Below are 18,426 nucleotides of genomic sequence, written 5' to 3'. Positions count from 1 at the left end.
TCAAGGGCTAGGGTTACAGGTGTGTGCCACTGTATCTGCTCTCAAGGGCTAGTTGTTTTTGTTCATTTTGTTTAACTAATTACTTATCTTTATGTGCATTGATGTTTTGACTGCATGTGTCCGAGTGAGGTGTCAGATCCCCTGGAACAGGAGTTACACACAGCTGTGAGCTGCTGTGTGGGTGCCGGGAACTGAACCTCTGGAAGAGCAGCCGGTGCTCCTAACCACTGAGCATCTCCCAGCCCTTCAAGCGCCAGCTTTTGCTTGCACTCTGTCATACACTGACTGTTCATCAAATAATGAAGTACTGGAAAAATTAAAACAAAACTCCTAAGTGTTTCACTGTTGGATCTGGCCGACATGGAGCTGCCTCGTCAGATCCGAGAGCTGTGGGTGCTGGCTCCCTGTTCCATCCTTATCACTGATGGTGATCAGTTCCATCCTGTCGTGGTGACATGCTCAGTGTCTGTCTGTCCAAAGAACAACCAGCACCCATTACATGTAAATACGCGTAGTGTGAGGAGCTACATGTAACACCGTAGAGGAGACTCTGGCCCTGAACCGAGCGCTCTCCAAGTCTGCTGTGACGGCTGAGGAGTCGCAGCAGGTGCTGAAGGGCTGACTCCTCGAAGTCGAAGAGGCCTCTTTCCCCAGCCGCCTCGGTGGGCTCCTGGCCATTGTAATGTCCCCTGTACCTATTGGTCGGGAGTTGAGTCCATTCGCCCTGTCCCTTCACACACGTGTGTGTGCATGCACATGCCCACACACACAAATGCACTAATGCACATGCATGCACACACGTGTACGTGCACACACATACAGTACACACACCATATTTGTCTTCATGCACGAGCACACACACGCACATTCATGCATACACATGCACGCACACACACATCCACCCACATGTATGTGCACAAACATACACACACACACACACGCACACACACACACGCACATGCACTCGAGCATACACACACGCATGCGTGCACACATCACCTTTGCCACTGGTTCTTTATAGGGTGTCCGAGGAAGTTGTTTCTGCTTCATTTTGATGTGTGCCTTGGCTGCTCTCTGACGATCCGATGCTTTCCTCCTAGTTCCGGGACTACTGTGCTATCTGCTTACGATGGGAGTGGCCTGGAGCCCCCAAACCTCTGGAAAAGTGTGATTTAGACGCAGCCTTCTTTGAAGGACATTTTTTGAAAGTTTTATTTGACAGAATGGGAAGAATTCTTGATCAGGTGATGTATCGGGAGATGCTGCGCTCATACTCCTGTGGGTGGCCGTGCCCTTAGCTGTGAGTGCAGACTCAGAGGTCAGTGTTCACCGGGGCCATGGATGGTTCTAGAGCAGAGTCCACTGCACTCAGTAGTAAGTTTTAAGCCCCCAGCTTCCTCTGGCTGCTGGGAAAAAGAAGGGGCAGCGGTGTGGGCTACATCAGAAGCTTGAAAGGCGCCTCTCTCCCCAGTGCGGCTTCTGTGGCCAGTGAGCAGCAGAGAACAACCAAGGCGAAGGCGTCTGTGACATAAGAGATGTGTAAATAATGGGCATGTATTGAGTTATGGAGAGTAGGAAAAAATTGTATTCCTGTGTTTAAAAGCTTACGTACTTTTCTGTTTGGACTTCGGTTCAATGTGTCCTCTGTGGTTCGTAGTTAATACTGAATCACACAACAGTGGGCTTTAATGGCTGCACTCACTCATAACGTCAGTCCTCTGGTGGTTTCAGCACCATGCAGGGAGTGCATTGACTTTCGTGGTGAGAGCTGACTTAGCTGCCCGTGTCCCCTGCAGAGGCGGGGTGGGGCGGTGGCACTCATTTCCCCTGCAGAGGCCAGGTGGGGCGGTGGCACCCGTGCTCCCTGCAGAGGTGGAGGTGGGGCGGTGGCATCCGTGTTCCCTGCACAGGCAGGGTGGGGCGGTGGCACCCGTGCTCCCTGCAGAGGTGGAGGTGGGGCGGTGGCACCCGTGCTCCCTGCAGAGGTGGAGGTGGGGTGGTGGCATCTGGTTCCTAGAAGCCCAGGACATGAATATTTGCATTCTTGGTCCCTCACAGCCTTACGATGTGAACCTGCAGGTGACCTCAGTGTTGTCCAGACTCTCCCTCTTCCCCCATCCGCACACACACGAGTACCTTCTGGATCCATATGTGAACCTGGCCTCTGGCTGCAGGTCCCTCTTCTCCGTGATCGTCAGGGTGAGTTCTCTCACGTCAACCACATGACCGACATCCTCATCTCACTGTGTAGCTAGTGTAAAGTAACACACAGCTGCCAGATAATCGCTGTGCGTTCTGTACCGTTGCGGAGTCAGGGGAAGTAACTAAATCGTTAACAAATGGGCCGGAGGGATGCTTCAGGGTTAACAAGCACTGGCTTTCCCAAAGGACCCAGGTTCAGTCCCCAGCACCTGCACCACAGCTCACAGCCTTCTCCAACTCCAGGTCCAGGGGATCTGCCACCTTCTGAACCCCACAGGCACATATGTGTACACACATGCATGCAGGCAAAACACTCCTGTGCAGATGTGTGTGAGTGTGCATGCATGCATGGGCCCGTGCTGCATACGTGTGTATTCTGGTGTGCTTGGCCATACGTGTCTCTGTGTAGGCCAGAGGTTGCTGTCACGTGTCTTCCCTCTGTCACCCTCCACTTCAGTCTTCGAGGTGAGGTCTTCGGCTGAACCCACAGCTCACCCTCTCTGACAGGCAGGCCAGCCAGTGCGCCCCTGGGGTTGTCCTGTGTCCCCCAGCAGTGCTGGAATGGCTCCCAGCTTCTGTGTGGGTGCCGGGGATCTGAGCTCAGGTCTCCGTGCTGGCACAGCAAGCGCGTCACCCACGCAGTCACCTGCTCAGTTGGCCCTGACACTTAATTAGGCAGGAGGTGGCTGGTCAGAGACTGACGTGTCTGAGGAAGAGTCCCCTCCTGTGGAGTTGCTCGGGAGCTGAATTCCTCCCTCCTGGTGCAGGTTGTCGGCGACCTTATGGTTCGAATTCAGCGCATTCAAGACTTCACCCCCAAGCTTCTCCTAGTCAGAAAGAGACTGCTTGGCTTGGAGCCTGAAGGCCCAATGTGAGTCCATGTTTTATAGATTTTATGCGGAAATTTCCCCGCCTCGGTGCTGTGCGGTCCCCTGACTCTTCTGTCTGCTTTGTCCAGCGTCGACCACATCACGCTGCTGGAGGGTGTGATTGTGCTGGAGGAGTTCTGCAAGGAGCTGGCGGCAATCGCGTTTGTGAAGTACCACGCATCCGCCACGCCCTGAGGAAGCGAGGCGCTGTGTACATTTCCCGCACCCGGACGGAGCATGAGCCCCCCGCGCAGCCGCTCCCGCTGACTCTGCCCTTGTGATTCTCTGTATAATCGCACGTTGTTGAAACCCCGGAAACAGTCGGACGAACTTCAGCAGACAGTGTTTCCAGTGCCTGAAAAGCTGCAAGACTTCTGATGTTAGACTTGGCTGATACCTCTGTTGTTTTAATATCCTTTTAGCAGCAAGGCATTTTGACATTCTCTGGGACTCAGATGCTTACATTCTTTTGTACTAATAAGCAGCAGCAAAAAAAAAATCACTAATTTTATAACTTTTTAAGGTTAAGATTCTTATCATACAAAATGTTAGGAAACTTGTAAATGAGAAAAAAATGTAGTTGAGGAACCATAAAAGAATCTCTAGGGGATGAAAACATGCAGAGCAACATCAACTTCTTCAGCTTTTATAAGAATAACAATTTAATATGATAAAGAAATTCTTAATTAATATATTATATATTTTTAAAGAAATGTTCTTTTACTCTTTTGTGCACATAGCCATGTTCGTGGTTGATTTTCATGTGTGGCTCCCAGTTTATTTAAACTGATGTTTTTGCAGCAGCATTGGATTTATGCTCATCGTTGGCAGTGTTTGCTAAAATAGTATTTTTTTAAGCTAATTAACATATACTGGGTTGAGACCCTCCCCCAATTCCCTCTCTGAAAATTGCTTTATGAAACTGCTTTATAGTTGAATTCCTTACCGAATGCATGGTAGTGTCAGGTGGAAATAACTCAAGCAGCAATCAGAACGCCAAGGGCCTCTTCGAGTTTACATGTGCTTTTCATTTTGTTCAGCCTTTCGTCATAAAGAGTCTAAAGAGATTTCTTCTTAAAGTCTTCTCATGTTCAGTTTACACCTTAAAAGATTTAAGGAAGTGGCGTGTTTTGAGCGGTGTGGATGCAGGAATGACAGGGTTAGCCAAGGTGCCGAGTGCAGGACGCAGCTCGCCCCTGTCTAGTCTTTAGGTGACTGATGCAGGTCACTCAGATGTGGCCAAAGCTCATGTCCTTGGCACCTTCCTCCTCAGTGTCCACTACGGGTGCATGAGACGGTCGGGAGTGAGGCAGCCACCAGGTGGGCTGTGCGTGCAGACTCAGTGTGTTTGACACTTTGCTTGGTCTGTTTTATACTTCAGTTTTGCTACTTAGGAACGAAATACCAAAAGATTAAGAATAGCCTCAGTTCCAGAGCTACTGTATGCCTCGGACATGATGCAGATCTTCCTTTGCTCTTTCACGAAGGAGCAAGAGAGCAAGAGTGAGACGGAGTGGGGCCCTGCGCGGTTCTCCTCCCATGGCTGTCTGGGAAATGCTCCTTTCGCTGTATTTATTGGCCAGTCTGTGTGACAGCCACCACTCCCCTGTTCTGAGATGTCGCTACCTCTACGTTGGTGAAGGTGCATTGGGAATAAGGCCTTGAGAGGTGCGCGGTGTTTCTGGATGCTTCATCCTGCCCTCTGGGTGTGGTGGCAGTGAGCTTACCCCCCAGGGCTGCTCGCCCTTCACGTTACAGAGGACCTGAGGCTAATCCCCGCTGGCGAGCACAGTAAAGCTTTAACTCGCACTGGTGCGTTGCTGCCTCTGAAGGTTAGGGTTTCCTAAGTTGTAATGACCTGGCCTGAATCACCTTAGGGTCGCCTGTTTCTCCTCTAAGCTTAATTTCCTTTTCATATTTAATTCAGACCTGGAACCAGCACAAGGCAGTTCTGAGTTGCTTAGTTAAGGGAACCATCCACCACATCGAAGGCTTTTTCTCACGGTCTCAGAGACTGGCTATTTCTGGTTTTTTCCAGACTGTATTGGGTGGAAAGTACCACCTTAGCAAGTGGTTGCCATGGTGAGTTCCAAACTGAATTCTAGCCAGCCTCATGCTTGTATAAATAGGAAATCAGTCTGCACATCTATTTTTTTACTTTGTAACAGTGTAGCTTTTGAGTGTATGTTCAGTAATGAGCCATTCTTCACGCCACAGTTTCTAGTATAGTGGCTCACTCTGTAATTAAGTAGTGTTCTCATAATGTATCTGTGCAATATGAAGCTGTGAGTGGATTCACAGCTTTGGGGCTTACCTGTATATTGTTGTGTGTGTACATGTATATATATATATAAGTGTGTGTGTGTGTGTGTGTGTGTGTGTGTGTGTGTGTGTGTGTATGAATGGACCAAAATCCTTGGCTTGCTTACACTCTGGCTAGTGTAAAGATTGTTACATTTAATTTTACAGGGCACAAATTATAGAAAGACTTCATACTTTTCGTGGTAATATCTCCATAACTTATTACATTACTCTACAGTTGCCGTTTGCTATGAAGTTCACCACGTAACAGAAGGAGTTATGGTGAAATGCCAAACCCACAAACTCTATGGTAATTTTACATTTTGGGTTGTACAATAAAGTAAAATATGCATGTCATTTTGACCCTTGCTGTGTTAAGACAGATAATCCTGCTTCTGGGCCCTGTAAAAAGCTGTCGCTGACCCTCTGTTGGCCTCCTGCTTTGTTTACATTAAACAGGATATTTAGCAGATTTCTGTGTGAGCGCTGTGTGTGTCACTAGCAGTGTTATGAAGGTCTGGATTCCTGGGCCATGGGTGGAGACGTTCCGCAGGTGACTGTGTGCCTACTGTCCCCTCCAGGCAGGTGGAGGTCAGCTTCAGCTTTTGCCCAAACAGTGCATGCAGGACTAAGAGAGAAATCAAGAAAATAAACCAATGTAACTTAAACAAAATATTGTCTTAATATTTTTGTAGAATTGTAACTGAAAACATTTTATCCACTGCTTACTTCTGAAACTGTGATTCTTTTTACATTTATCTGTTTTTACTCTTTGAGAGTTTCACACATGAGCATGACGGTGACGTATTTGGGGCGTTTTTCATTCCCTGTTACCTCCCCTCAGCCCTCTCCCACTGGCTAAGCACCCTCTTCCCAGCACGGCTCTCCTGCGCTCATGTCTTGTCTTGTTTTGATCCACTGAGGTAGACGGGTTTTTTGCTGAATAGGGCAGCTCAGCTGCAGCTACATCCCTGAAGAAAGTGACCCCGCCAGCCACTCACAAAGCTCCTCAGGGAGAGGAGGCCTCTGCTTGTGCATGAAGCTACAGCATAGCGCCATACAGAAGACGCTGTGAAGCCATGATGTTCTTCACCCCAGCATACAAAGGGACACAGATGCTGGGGAGCCATGGAGTTCTGCTTCGTGGGGGAGGATACACCGAGAATGAGTGACTGTCTGAGTGCCATGTCATTCGTGGGAGAACTTGGCACCTTATCACCCCCCTGATCATGTGCGTCTTTCATTTCTCCTCTTGACAGTCATGTCCTTACGTCAGTGTCCCCAAACCCCGCTAACGCCACAACCCTTTAATACAGCTCCTCACAGTGTGGTGACCCCCCAACCATAAAATTATTTCATTGCTACTTCATGACTGTAATGCCACTGTTATGAATCATAATGTAAGTATCTGATATGTAGGATATCTGACATGCGACCCCATGTTAAAGGGTTGTTTGACCCCTAGAGGGATCATGACCCACGGGCTGAGAACCGCTGTTCTAACAGAAGGTGTTTGTGGGAATCCTAGGGGGGCGCTCATGTAGATACTGTTTCTGACTGTGTTTGCCAACCTTACAAGAACCTTTCATTTTAGCCGATATTTAAAACAGACTTAGTGTTACTCATTTACTTACGTGTTTGCCCAAGTGCCTTAATTAGAAATGGGGGGGTGGGGGGGCAGGGGACAGATACACACCAGAAGGAAAATGTGTTACTCTTGGTTTTCTCAGTCACTGTTACCCAGGAAGGAAACGGAGTATCAGATCAGAAGGGCCGAGGAGGCAAGGTTTGCTTAAGTAACAAGAGCCTTACTTGCTCCAAAAGATTTCAAAGGAAACCCACATTTCAGACTGTGCAGCCACTATAGAAATCAATGTGACAGTTTCTCAGAAAGATAGGAGCTGATCCATCTTAACACCCAGCGGCTCCACCCCTGGACGTGCAGCCAAAGGACGCCTTACCCTACCACAGAGATGCTCAAGCGCGGGCATTGCTGCTCTATTCAGAATGCCCAGAAACTGGGAACAATCTAGACGTTCATCAACAGATGAATGGGTAATGAAAATTGTTACAATTTTCACAATGGAGTATTACTCAGCCATTAAAAATGAGATCTTCAGGTAAATGGATGGAAATAACAAAAGTCATGACTGAGCTACCTCAGAAAAACAAGTATAGTGTGAATCCACTTATGTGTGGATAGTAACTGTCAAGTCATTGATAAATAAGCCACACTCCATTGACCACAGAGGGTAGAGGAGAGTAAGGGGAGTGAGAGATCTCCCTAGGAGGGGGAAATAGAGAGTTATAATTGGACAGGGGGTTGTGGGGACTGGCGCAGGAACATCAAACGAGGAGGGGAAATGGAGGGGAGGGAGGGGCTGCTAACTCTAAGGGCCATTTGAATGCCCATATGGAAACCTAGTACAGTAGAAGCTTCCTAAAACACATGCGTGTATGAAGCCATGACTGGGCATTTCTCATCAAATGAAGCTTCTAGTAGCAAGAATGATGGACGTCAATTGAGTTGTTGGCCACGGGGGTCCCATTAGAACCCCAAACAAGCCAGGCTATTGCCACAGCTGTTGGTGGCTTTTCACAAAAAGATGGTAAGGCCCTACTGCCGAAGACAACACCCACACAGCTCATTGAAGACACATCTAGAGCCTTCGCCCCCTACCGATGGACTAGTACGTATGGTATTGGAAGCTTCTCTGCACATTGTTAACAGAGCGAGGTAAGCACCAACCCAGCTGCAAACCCTTGATCTACAATGGTGCTGCCGGCAAGAGTCACTTGTGAAATAGTGGCACAAAGCTTGGGGTAACCAACCAATGTTTGAGTTAAGACCCCCTCTTCATGAACTAGAACCCATATCTGATGCTGCTTGGGTGCCATGAACCTGAGACAAGATAGGCCAGGGTGCTGGGGTAACAGCAAATACTACTGTTGCGTTAAAGGAATGCAGCAACAAGATGACCCATAGCGGTTGGCACCTTCTTCAGCCACCAGAAAAGCTTCCTCCAGCAAATGGCAACACAGACAACATGCAGAGAACACTCAGCAGACAGTGGGATGTCTCCATCAAATCTCTCCCCTTGGGGCCCAGGGGGCTCTGTTGGAGGGGAAGAAGGAGCAAGGAGTCAAGGCCTAGGCACGGCAGGGCTGAGGCACACACGGACTCACAGGGGCTGGGGCAGCGCGCACAGGGACACAGCAGGGCTGAGGGACACACGGACTCACAGGGGCTTTGGCAGCGCACACAGGGACACAGCAGGGCTGAGGGACACACGGACTCACGGGGGCTGTGGCAGCGCGCACAGGGACACGGCAGGGCTGAGGCACACACGGACTCACGGGGGCTGTGGCAGCGCGCACAGGGACACGGCAGGGCTGAGGGACACACGGACTCACAAGAGCTGTGGCAGCGCGCACAGGGCCACTGCAGGCCTGAGGGACACACAGGGACACGGCAGCGGTCTGCACCAGACGAGATTCTCGAGCTGAACAGAGAAGTGGGCACGCGCCCCATCCCTAGCCAGAAGCCACCTCCAGTTGCCAGCCACTTGCAAATGAAAAGTTAAGTGTTTTCCAAGGGCGTCTCACTGAGGAAACAAACCACTCATAAGGGCAGCCTGCACGCCCAGCAGGAAACTGGCCTCTTAGGGCCGTGTTTACTCTACAGGCCCCTCTGTATATACATGTTCTATGGCTTCCACTTTCCCGTTTTTGTGGGATTTCTGTGTGTGAGAACATGTGTGCATCTGTGTGTCTTTCTTGTGCATTTTTCTTTGTTGTTTGGTTATTTTGTCATATTCCAATTTGTCTTTTTTCTTATTGTATTTTATTATTATTCCTTAGATGCCCACTGTATAAGGAGACAGGAAGGGAGTGGGTACCAATGAGAGAGGGGAGCACGGGGAGGGACGAGGGGAGGGGGAACCCAAAGCAGAGTGTGAGGAGTGTGAGGAGGAAGCCAGAACTGGATCCCCAACCGGAAACCATCCGCATGCTGCGAAGTGTCTCGCAGGGCTTTTGTCTAGAAATGACTAATCCTAAGAGAATTTAAAGAGTAACAAACAAGTTGCCTTTTTGCGGGTGGAAAAGCTGTAACTCTTTCCTGAATAGAAGAACAAGCAAGTAAGGTGCCCCATGCCAATTGTTTTGTTTTGTTTTCTAAGTGGGAAGGATCCAGAGATGTGGCCTGCCTTTGATGGTCTTTGGTCATGCCTACTCCCCCCCACCCCCCACCCCCACCCCCACTGCTGCCTTCCCCCCCCCCTCCAAGACAGGGTTTCTCTGTCTAGCCTTGGCTGTCCTGGAACTCACTTGTAGACCAGGCTGGCCTCGAACTCAGACATCTGCCTGCCTCTGCCTCCCAAGTGCTGGAATTAAAGGCATGCGCCACCATGCCTAGCTCAAGCCTACTTTTCAACATCACTCTATACATGCCCATCCCCCACCTGAATTGAAAGTGGGGCATTGTCTACACTAGGCAAATGTCCTACCACTGAGCTAGATCTCACATCGCTCTTCGTTTTGAGACAGGTGCTCTCTAAGTGGCTAAGATCCAACCCTTGTCTGTAGCCCAGACAGCCCTTTAGCCCAGTCGCACAATCGTGGCCTTCCATGCAGTTGGGATCCTAGCGCTGTTCTGTCCGTCAGGAAAGGGTTTGCATGTTGAGATCTTTAGAGATTTCCCTGTGTTCTGTCATCTTTGAAAATGCACCCACGAGATCTGCTCCCTCAGAGTATTTACTGAGAACTTTCTACAGAGCTGGTATCAAGGTGCTAGCAATTCCTGCCTTCAGTAAGCCACAGCCCTGGTGGCAGCTTAGTGTTGGCACAGACACCTTGTGAACTCTTAGAGTCGCTGCAAGTGGGTGAGTACTGTGGCAGTCACGTGAAGAGCTGGCCACTCCTGCCTGCTATCCCCACCTTGGGCATGGCAGTCTCGAGTTCCAGGGCACTCCTGCCAAAAAGTTCAAGGACAGCCGAGCGCCTTTACATGAGACCTGCCTCAAAAACCACAAACATTTAAAAATCTTTAAGTAACGAAAGAGAACATCTGAAACTCAAGTCTGGACTGCACTTTTTTTTTTCTTTTTTCTTTTTGGTAGCAGTGGGTGAGATGGCATCTCATGTATCCATTCCTCCTAGCTGCACCTCCGTGCCTAGCCATTGGCTGGATATCACAGTGGTGTGGAGATCCACCCAGGACCTCACAGGCTAGGCTGGCTCTCCACCGCTGAGTCCCTTCCCTGCCCTACTCTGCACATCTAACTCTTCTTGCGTCTGTGTTATTTGGAGACCCGTAGGTGGTGTGAGATGTCATGACTGTGATAAAGCCAGCTCAGCAAGAGCTGAAGTTCCTCTCCACCCTGCAGTGTTCTCAGGACAAGCTCTTCTGCTCCGTTCTGAGACTGGCATAAAGAAACTCGGCTACGGACCCTGTATTTTCTCTCCTGGTAGGAATGTCCTGTTCTCTGGGACCCTCGGGAGTCTGTCATCAAAAAAAACAATGGGCTAATTAAAATATTACAATAAAAAGACTTAGCTGGACTTGAGGGGGTGGAGCACTCAGGCTCACATGGTGATGAGAGCCTGTGATCCCAGAACTTAGGGAGCCGAGGCAGGGGGATCAAAAGTCCAAGTGAAACACTGTCTTTAAAAGCCAAGAATGGGGTAAACAGTAGTGACCGAGCCCTTCCCTCAGCTCTGTGGGGTAAGATTTGGTTTAGGCCACGTGTTTGCAGGACTGCCTCCTTTCCCCTTTAGCCACGTGTTTGCAGGACTGCCTCCTTTCCCCTTTTAGCTAAGTATGCCTTGAAAACAGTGTTCTCAATGTTGGAGTGATGGCATATGCAATTTAAAAAAGCAATTGGTGCTAATGGGAAAGTCCGGAGGCAGGGGCGTCTGCAGACAGGTGCCGGGTAGAAAGCTCCCTGCCTGCCAGATCACCAGGCCAGGACTTGCACCTGTTAGCAATCGAGAGAACAACTTCAGGTTTCTTTCGTCCCAGTCTTCTTGAGTGTGACAAGGGCTTTCCTGCCTTCCCGAGTATGACATTTACGGGCTGAAAGAAAACATAGTGCTCCTGATAACGTCATGTGACGACCATACAACTTCCTGTGCTTAGAATAGACAGCATATTTGGGAACTGGCTAGGAGTCTAAAAAGAAACAGCGTTAAGGTATTGGCTCTGTCAATGGAGTGAGCGAATTCCCACTGGGAAGCAGAACATGAGGACACAGCAGCTCTCATATTCCGAACACTGCTCAGGCCTCTGCTCTGCATCGGGAGGGGAGGGCTGGGTGGGAGGACGCATGCCTGGGTCTTTATAGTTGTTAGTTTATAATGGTGCCCGTGTTGGGATGCACAGTCACTAAATATGGCGTCCATGAGAATCTTTGTATTTTTTAAAATTTTTATTTGAATTCTTTATACAGTATATCTTTATTCCATTTCTCCCGCATCTCCACCGCCCAGCACCTCCCACATCTCCCCCGACCTCTTGTCCATGTGAGTGTTAATATATTCTTTCTAGAGAGGTGCTAAAGATGCCGGGGCTGATGCCCAGTGTACAAACTAGCCAAGAGCACGTCCGGTGTCTACCAGACCATTCCCGCCGAGGTGAGGTTGAGAGCCATCCCCAGAGTTGTTGTGCCTCAGAGGAACACACGATGGGCTCAGCCTGTGAGGAGGGAAGACGTCATAGGCACTACCAGGCTGCCGTTCCGATCGGAAACTGATGCAAGAGCAATCGTAAAATCAATATCACTGCAGCGCAGAACAATGAAAGGACACACACATTACTAGTGAGGACAGAGCTGCATTTCAAAGCCAGGAGGAAAAGATTGTCCGACGCGTCCCTCCGTCCATTCTCCAGTAGGCCAGCATGGAGGGCCACACTGATTAGGTTTTTCTAGAGTACCCTGACCTGGGGCATTCTAGACGCAAAGAAACCCAGTGGCTTCACAGTCTGCTGCTGACTCCTCCATCGAATCGTTTTTACTGACAGCATAGGGAGGCAGACAGTGGCTCTGTGGCTCTGTGACCTTTGACCTTTTTGTGGCTCTGTGACCTTTGACCTTTGCTGTGGCTCTGTGACCATTGCAGGCCAGTCTGCTTTACTGATGCTTAGAAAGCAGACCATCCTTCCATCCTTCCCTTTAGCGGCCTTGGGGTTGGCTTCCAACAATAAACAGAAGTGAGGAAAGCAAACACTTGCCCTCAGGCTCACGGTCCGCCGACTTTGGACTCCTTGACAAAAGCGGGTTTGATGCTATAAAAGACTTTTGTTTCCCACAGAGCGATCCAGTGTCACACTTGAGATCAACTGAATCTTCTCCTGAACACACTGCTGGCAGGGGCACGTGAGACTCATTGGAATCCGGGTTCGAGCCACATCCTAAAAATAAAAGCTGTAAGCCAAATTTGCATAGCAATTTCTGGGTGGTTCTCTTTGAAGTCTGACGTTGAAATAAAAATATTTTTTCACAAACCCTTAATGGCTGGCATCTTTTCATGCATAGCGTGTACTATAATTGATATTCATTGAGGAGAAGCTGATATCATCTTGCAGAGCAGTGTTGCTCATTACCATTTTTATTTCAGTGGGAAGAAAAGATGAGGGAAGTGTAATTAATTTGACACAGATAATTCTGGTTTGAGCGTTTTCATCTCGACACTGGGTTAAGGTGTCTGCATTATTAAGAGTTCTTTGTCCTCGTTTGTACATCCTGCTCCTGTTATCCTTTCTGATACAAAGCTGTTGCACGCTGGTCCTTTTTCTAGATCTACGTGTCATCAGTGACTCAACTACCATGGGCCTCTTGGTTAAGCAAAGATGCCAGAGACAAATGCTCAGTTTTCCTACTGGCTCCTGAGCCTCACCAGTTCCTCAGACCCTCTGTCTTTTTCTGCAAATTCTCCAGACATGACCTACCCCTCTCTCTCTCTCTCTCTCTCTCTCTCTCTCTCTCTCCCCCCCCCCCTCTCTGAGGAGGAGTGAGGAGGAGGAGGGGAGGAGGAGGAAGAAGGTGAGAAGGGGAGATATTCTTGCTATGCAGCCTGGGATTTGTCCCTTTACTGATGTGCTTTCTGCTTGGTTTGGTTGGGCAGGAAGGAAGGGGGCCTTTCTTTGAGTTTGTCTGTCAAGGACACCTCAGCAACAGGCTCATAGAGGGTGTTTTTTAAAACCTCCATGTTCTCTAGGCCTCCAAAACAGCAGAGTGACAGCACTCTATGAGAGAACCAGCTTGCAGCTTCCCAGAGCCCGTCTGGCCAACATCTCCACCTAGAACCCGGTAGCGCCCCTGAGGTGGCAACGGCTTCCTGGGTGACTCTGATGCCTTCGGCAAATAGTTCTTCGGTTCAGCTCCTCGCGGCTGAGGTCACAAATCTCACTGTTAGCTCTCCTGCTGGAATCTCTCTTCTGATGTCTGCCACCTTCCTCTGTGGCTGTCAGGCTCTGGAGGAGAGTGCCCCCTCACCCACCGCAGCACAGGGTCAGAGGTGACCACCAGGCCCTCAGGAGGTATGTAGGGCACTTCTAACATGCCCTACCCTCCTGCGTCTGTGGACCATTTTCCTACATTACTGTACTTTGGATCTCTGCTCATTGGACAGTGGTTACCGGTAAGTGTATATTTTATTAAACCAACCAAACCGTAGCGGCACTGCCAGCTGTAAATCCAGACTCCAAGTCCACGCGTTCCATTTAAATCATTACTTCATTGCTAAGTACCCCTCAGGTTGCTGCCTGTACAAACTAATCGGGTGCTCCATTCTTTTGAGTATAAACTATTTTTTTTCCCTCCCTTAGACTATACTTTTCCTCACTGGAGCTGAGATCTGCACCCAGTTATAGTTCTAAAAGCTAAAAGCACTCATTGGCTTTACGAGTTTCAGCTTCATTTGAATATTCGCAGATGTGGCCACTCTGAACCCCTTCCAAACAATGCATTTCCACGTCAGTGTTACAGCAAGGCTGAGTTCAATTTACATTGTTAAAGTCTGACTAAGCCTCTTGTTTCTGTTTTTGTGTAAAATTGATTCTTACTGCTAAAAACAAAAATAAGGTCACCTAAGAGCTGCCACAGAATGCCTCCGGTTCTCTGTTGGGGCTTAACTGTAGCAGCTGTAAATGGCCAGTTGGTCACGGCTGCCCTACACTTTTGTATCTTAGAAGCCTCTCTGTGAACAAATTCACGATGAGAGACAACTTAAGGAGAAAGGGCTCATTTTGGCTCCCAGTTTGAGGGCACACAGTCCATAGTGTTGGGCTCACAGTCCATAGTGTTGGGCTCACAGTTTGAGGGCTACACAGTCCATAGTGTTGGGCTCACAGTCCATAGTGTTGGGCTCACAGTTTGAGGGCTACACAGTCCATAGTGTTGGGCTCACAGTTTGAGGGCTACACAGTCCATAGTGTTGGGCTCACAGTTTGAGGGCTACACAGTCCATAGTGTTGGGCTCACAGTTTGAGGGCTACACAGTCCATAGTGTTGGGCTCACAGTTTGAGGGCACACAGTCCATAGTGTTGGGCTCACAGTCCATAGTGTTGGGCTACACAGTCCATAGTGTTGGGCTACACAGTCCATAGTGTTGGGCTCACAGTCTATAGTGTTGGGCTCACAGTCCATAGTGTTGGGCTCACAGTCCATAGTGTTGGGCTCACAGTCCATAGTGTTGGGCTCACAGTCCATAGTGTTGGGCTCACAGTCCATAGTGTTGGGCTCACAGTCCATAGTGTTGGGCTACACAGTCCATAGTGTTGGGCTCACAGTCTATAGTGTTGGGCTCACAGTCCATAGTGTTGGGCTCACAGTCCATAGTGTTGGGCTCACAGTCCATAGTGTTGGGCTCACAGTCCATAGTGTTGGGCTCACAGTTTGAGGGCACACAGTCCATAGTGTTGGGCTCACAGTCCATAGTGTTGGGCTCACAGTCCATAGTGTTGAGCTCACAGTCCATAGTGTTGGGGTCACAGTTTGAGGGCTACACAGTCCATAGTGTTGGGCTCACAGTTTGAGGGCTACACAGTCCATAGTGTTGGGCTCACAGTTTGAGGGCTACACAGTCCATAGTGTTGGGCTCACAGTCCATAGTGTTGGGCTCACAGTTTGAGGGCTACACAGTCCATAGTGTTGGGCTCACAGTCCATAGTGTTGGGCTCACAGTCCATAGTGTTGGGCTCACAGTCCATAGTGTTGGGCTCACAGTCCATAGTGTTGAGCTCACAGTCCATAGTGTTGGGCTCACAGTTTGAGGGCTACACAGTCCATAGTGTTGGGCTCACAGTTTGAGGGCTACACAGTCCATAGTGTTGGGCTCACAGTTTGAGGGCTACACAGTCCATAGTGTTGGGCTCACAGTCCATAGTGTTGGGCTCACAGTTTGAGGGCTACACAGTCCATAGTGTTGGGCTCACAGTCCATAGTGTTGAGCTCACAGTCCATAGTGTTGGGCTCACAGTTTGAGGGCTACACAGTCCATAGTGTTGGGCTCACAGTTTGAGGGCTACACAGTCCATAGTGTTGGGCTCACAGTTTGAGGGCTACACAGTCCATAGTGTTGGGCTCACAGTCCATAGTGTTGGGCTCACAGTTTGAGGGCACACAGTCCATAGTGTTGGGCTCACAGTCCATAGTGTTGGGCTCACAGTCCATAGTGTTGGGCTCACAGTCCATAGTGTTGGGCTCATAGTCCATAGTGTTGAGCTCACAGTCCATAGTGTTGGGCTCACAGTTTGAGGGCTACACAGTCCATAGTGTTGGGCTCACAGTTTGAGGGCACACAGTCCATAGTGTTGGGCTCACAGTCCATAGTGTTGGGCTCACAGTCCATAGTGTTGGGCTCACAGTCCATAGTGTTGGGCTCACAGTTTGAGGACTACACAGTCCGTAGTGTTGAGGGAGGCAGGAGCAGCAGATGTGTGATCTTATTGTATCTACAGCCGGGAATGAGAGAAAACAATGAATGTTGCACTCAGCTCAGCTGGCTTTCTCCTTTTTATGTAATCTGAGCCCCCCCACCCCACCCCCATCCATGCCTCCCCTTCATAGAATGCTGCCTCCCACAGCTAGGGGTGAATCTTCCCAGTTCAGCCTAATCTAAATTCCCTCATAGATTTGCCTAGAAGCTTAGGCCGTTGGTGGTTCTAGACCCTACAAAGTAGATAGTGCTGTGCTGGCTGTCACACACTGCCTGGTCTTATAGTTACTACAGTCTGGGTGTGATGGTGCACACCTGTAATCCCAGCCCGTGGAAAGCAGAGGCAGGTGGATCAGGAGTTCAAGGCCAGACAGGAGACCTTGTCTCAAAAACAAAAAACCAGACACCTACACATAATTACTGATATAGTGTAGTTGGGGCTAAGCAAGGGACAGTAACAGAGAATGCCTGTTGTCCCTTTTCAGTCTCAGTTTGTGTAGGAAAGTCTGTACCAGCTCCCTGAACATCCCCTCGGGAGCTGTGTCATCTGGACCAATGAGACTGATTGAACCACCTCTCTGTTCTGTGGAGCTTTAATGTAGTGTTGCCCCTGACAAAGAGCATCCCAACATGTAAGGCCCAGTGAGCAGTGTCCAATCAATTCCCAAGCTCATCTCTGGGGGGGTCTTCCTGGAAACACACTGTGTCAGTGAGTTCAGTCAGGACAGAAACCACACAGGAGACACCTCTCTCTCTCTCTCTCTCTCTCTCTCTCTCTCTCTCTCTCTCTCTCTCCCTCTCTCTCTCTCTCTCTCTCCCTTACTTCTTTTCTTTCATTATCTTTCTTCCATTTTGCAAGAGTCACTTCACTGTTTCTTTTTTTTAAACATGTTAGATTAACCAAACCTTCAGTCTTGCCTCTGTCACCAACACCCTCTCCTGCTCCTCAATGGCTCCTGCGTGCACGTGATACACATGTACACATTCAGGCGCACACACGCATACACATAAACACACAAACACCCACACATACACATAAACACACAAACAGGAATAACTATCTTTTCAAAAGACAAAAAAATAGTGCAACAAGAGCTAGAGAAAAAGCAAGTTCAGCGCATCCTGAGGGTTCAAAGAGAAGAAGCTGGTGTTACAGGGCCTAGAAGGGCAGAGAGAAAAGCCCTGCAGAGTGGGGACTCGGGCATCGCTGTGGAGACTTAGGTCACCAGCAGCTCTTGAACTTTGCTTTCAATGACCTTGACATTTTGAGGTGCACTGGTCAAGCGCTTTGTAGAGCTCCCCGATCCTGGAATTCCTCTGATGTTTTCCTCACAGTGAAAGTGTAGTTGTCAGTTTGCAAACCGATGCCACAAGCATGAAGCTCCCACATCACTGTCGCACATCAGGACCCCTCCTGAGGCGATGGCTGCTAAGCCTTTCCTTCTGGAGTTGCTCATCCCACTTCTTCCCTTTCCACAACTTTCTTCCGTGGAGCAAACTACAGTGATTGTGCTTATGCAGTTAACAAAACGTATTTTCCTCTTGATGGTGAAGGATCCATATACATTTTCTGTCGCCCTCTCAACTTTTTAACCAGTGTGCACTCACAAAAATTTATTTTAAACTGTGGTGGAAATCTAGCACCGCTCCTAAAATTGTTCTGGCTTTTTCCAGCTACACGCATGGTGCTCTTGACACATGTGGGTTGTTTGCATGTTTTGAGTGTTTCTCTGATTCCATGACTGTGGGGTCTTTCAGGCTCACTTAACATGTTCCCGCGATAGTTGAAGAAGCACAGAGACCAGGTAGGAACAACATGACAGCGGTGCTTGACTCACAGCCTGGGATGAGCGCTGGACAAAACTGTCCCGGCCTGAGTGTTCTTAGGCTAGCAGACGCCGTGGTCCGTCAGAGCCATCTGGAGTAGATGGCAAAGCGGGAAGAGCTGCTCATGCGCAGAGACAAGAATGTCTGTCTGCAGGAGGCGTGGATCCACAATCCCCAGTGCTACACACTTGGCAACACACAGGCTTCCATTTCAGACGTTTGGTTCCGTTTCCAAAGAAGAGCGATACAGAAAGGTCTGACAGAAGTTGTTCACTAGGCTGGAGAGAT

The 18,426-nt window shown here is 49.2% G+C and overlaps 1 protein-coding gene across 2 annotated transcripts in view; it reads left to right on the top strand.

Moving 5' to 3' along the window:
* FHIP2A (FHF complex subunit HOOK interacting protein 2A) overlaps positions 1-6,045 on the top strand; it is a gene marked incomplete at its 3' end in the record, with an annotated part of 31,947 nt that extends 25,902 nt beyond the window's left edge. The window contains exons 14-17 of one of the 2 annotated variants that reach the window (XM_084762839.1): positions 1,101-1,244; positions 2,059-2,199; positions 2,970-3,073; positions 3,161-6,045. In XM_084762839.1, the coding sequence (XP_084618965.1) occupies positions 1,101-1,244; positions 2,059-2,199; positions 2,970-3,073; positions 3,161-3,266 (495 nt within the window). Of the gene's footprint in view, positions 1-1,100; positions 1,245-2,058; positions 2,200-2,969; positions 3,078-3,160 lie in introns of those variants that run through there. The other variant, XM_084762838.1, reaches the window with a different exon arrangement.
* Between the last annotated feature and the right edge of the window lie 12,381 nt (positions 6,046-18,426).

Source organism: Acomys minous (assembly GCF_964271855.1).
Source record: "Acomys minous genome assembly, chromosome: 2".
Taxonomy (NCBI): domain Eukaryota; kingdom Metazoa; phylum Chordata; class Mammalia; order Rodentia; family Muridae; genus Acomys; species Acomys minous.
This window is presented reverse-complemented; position numbering and strand designations above follow the sequence as displayed.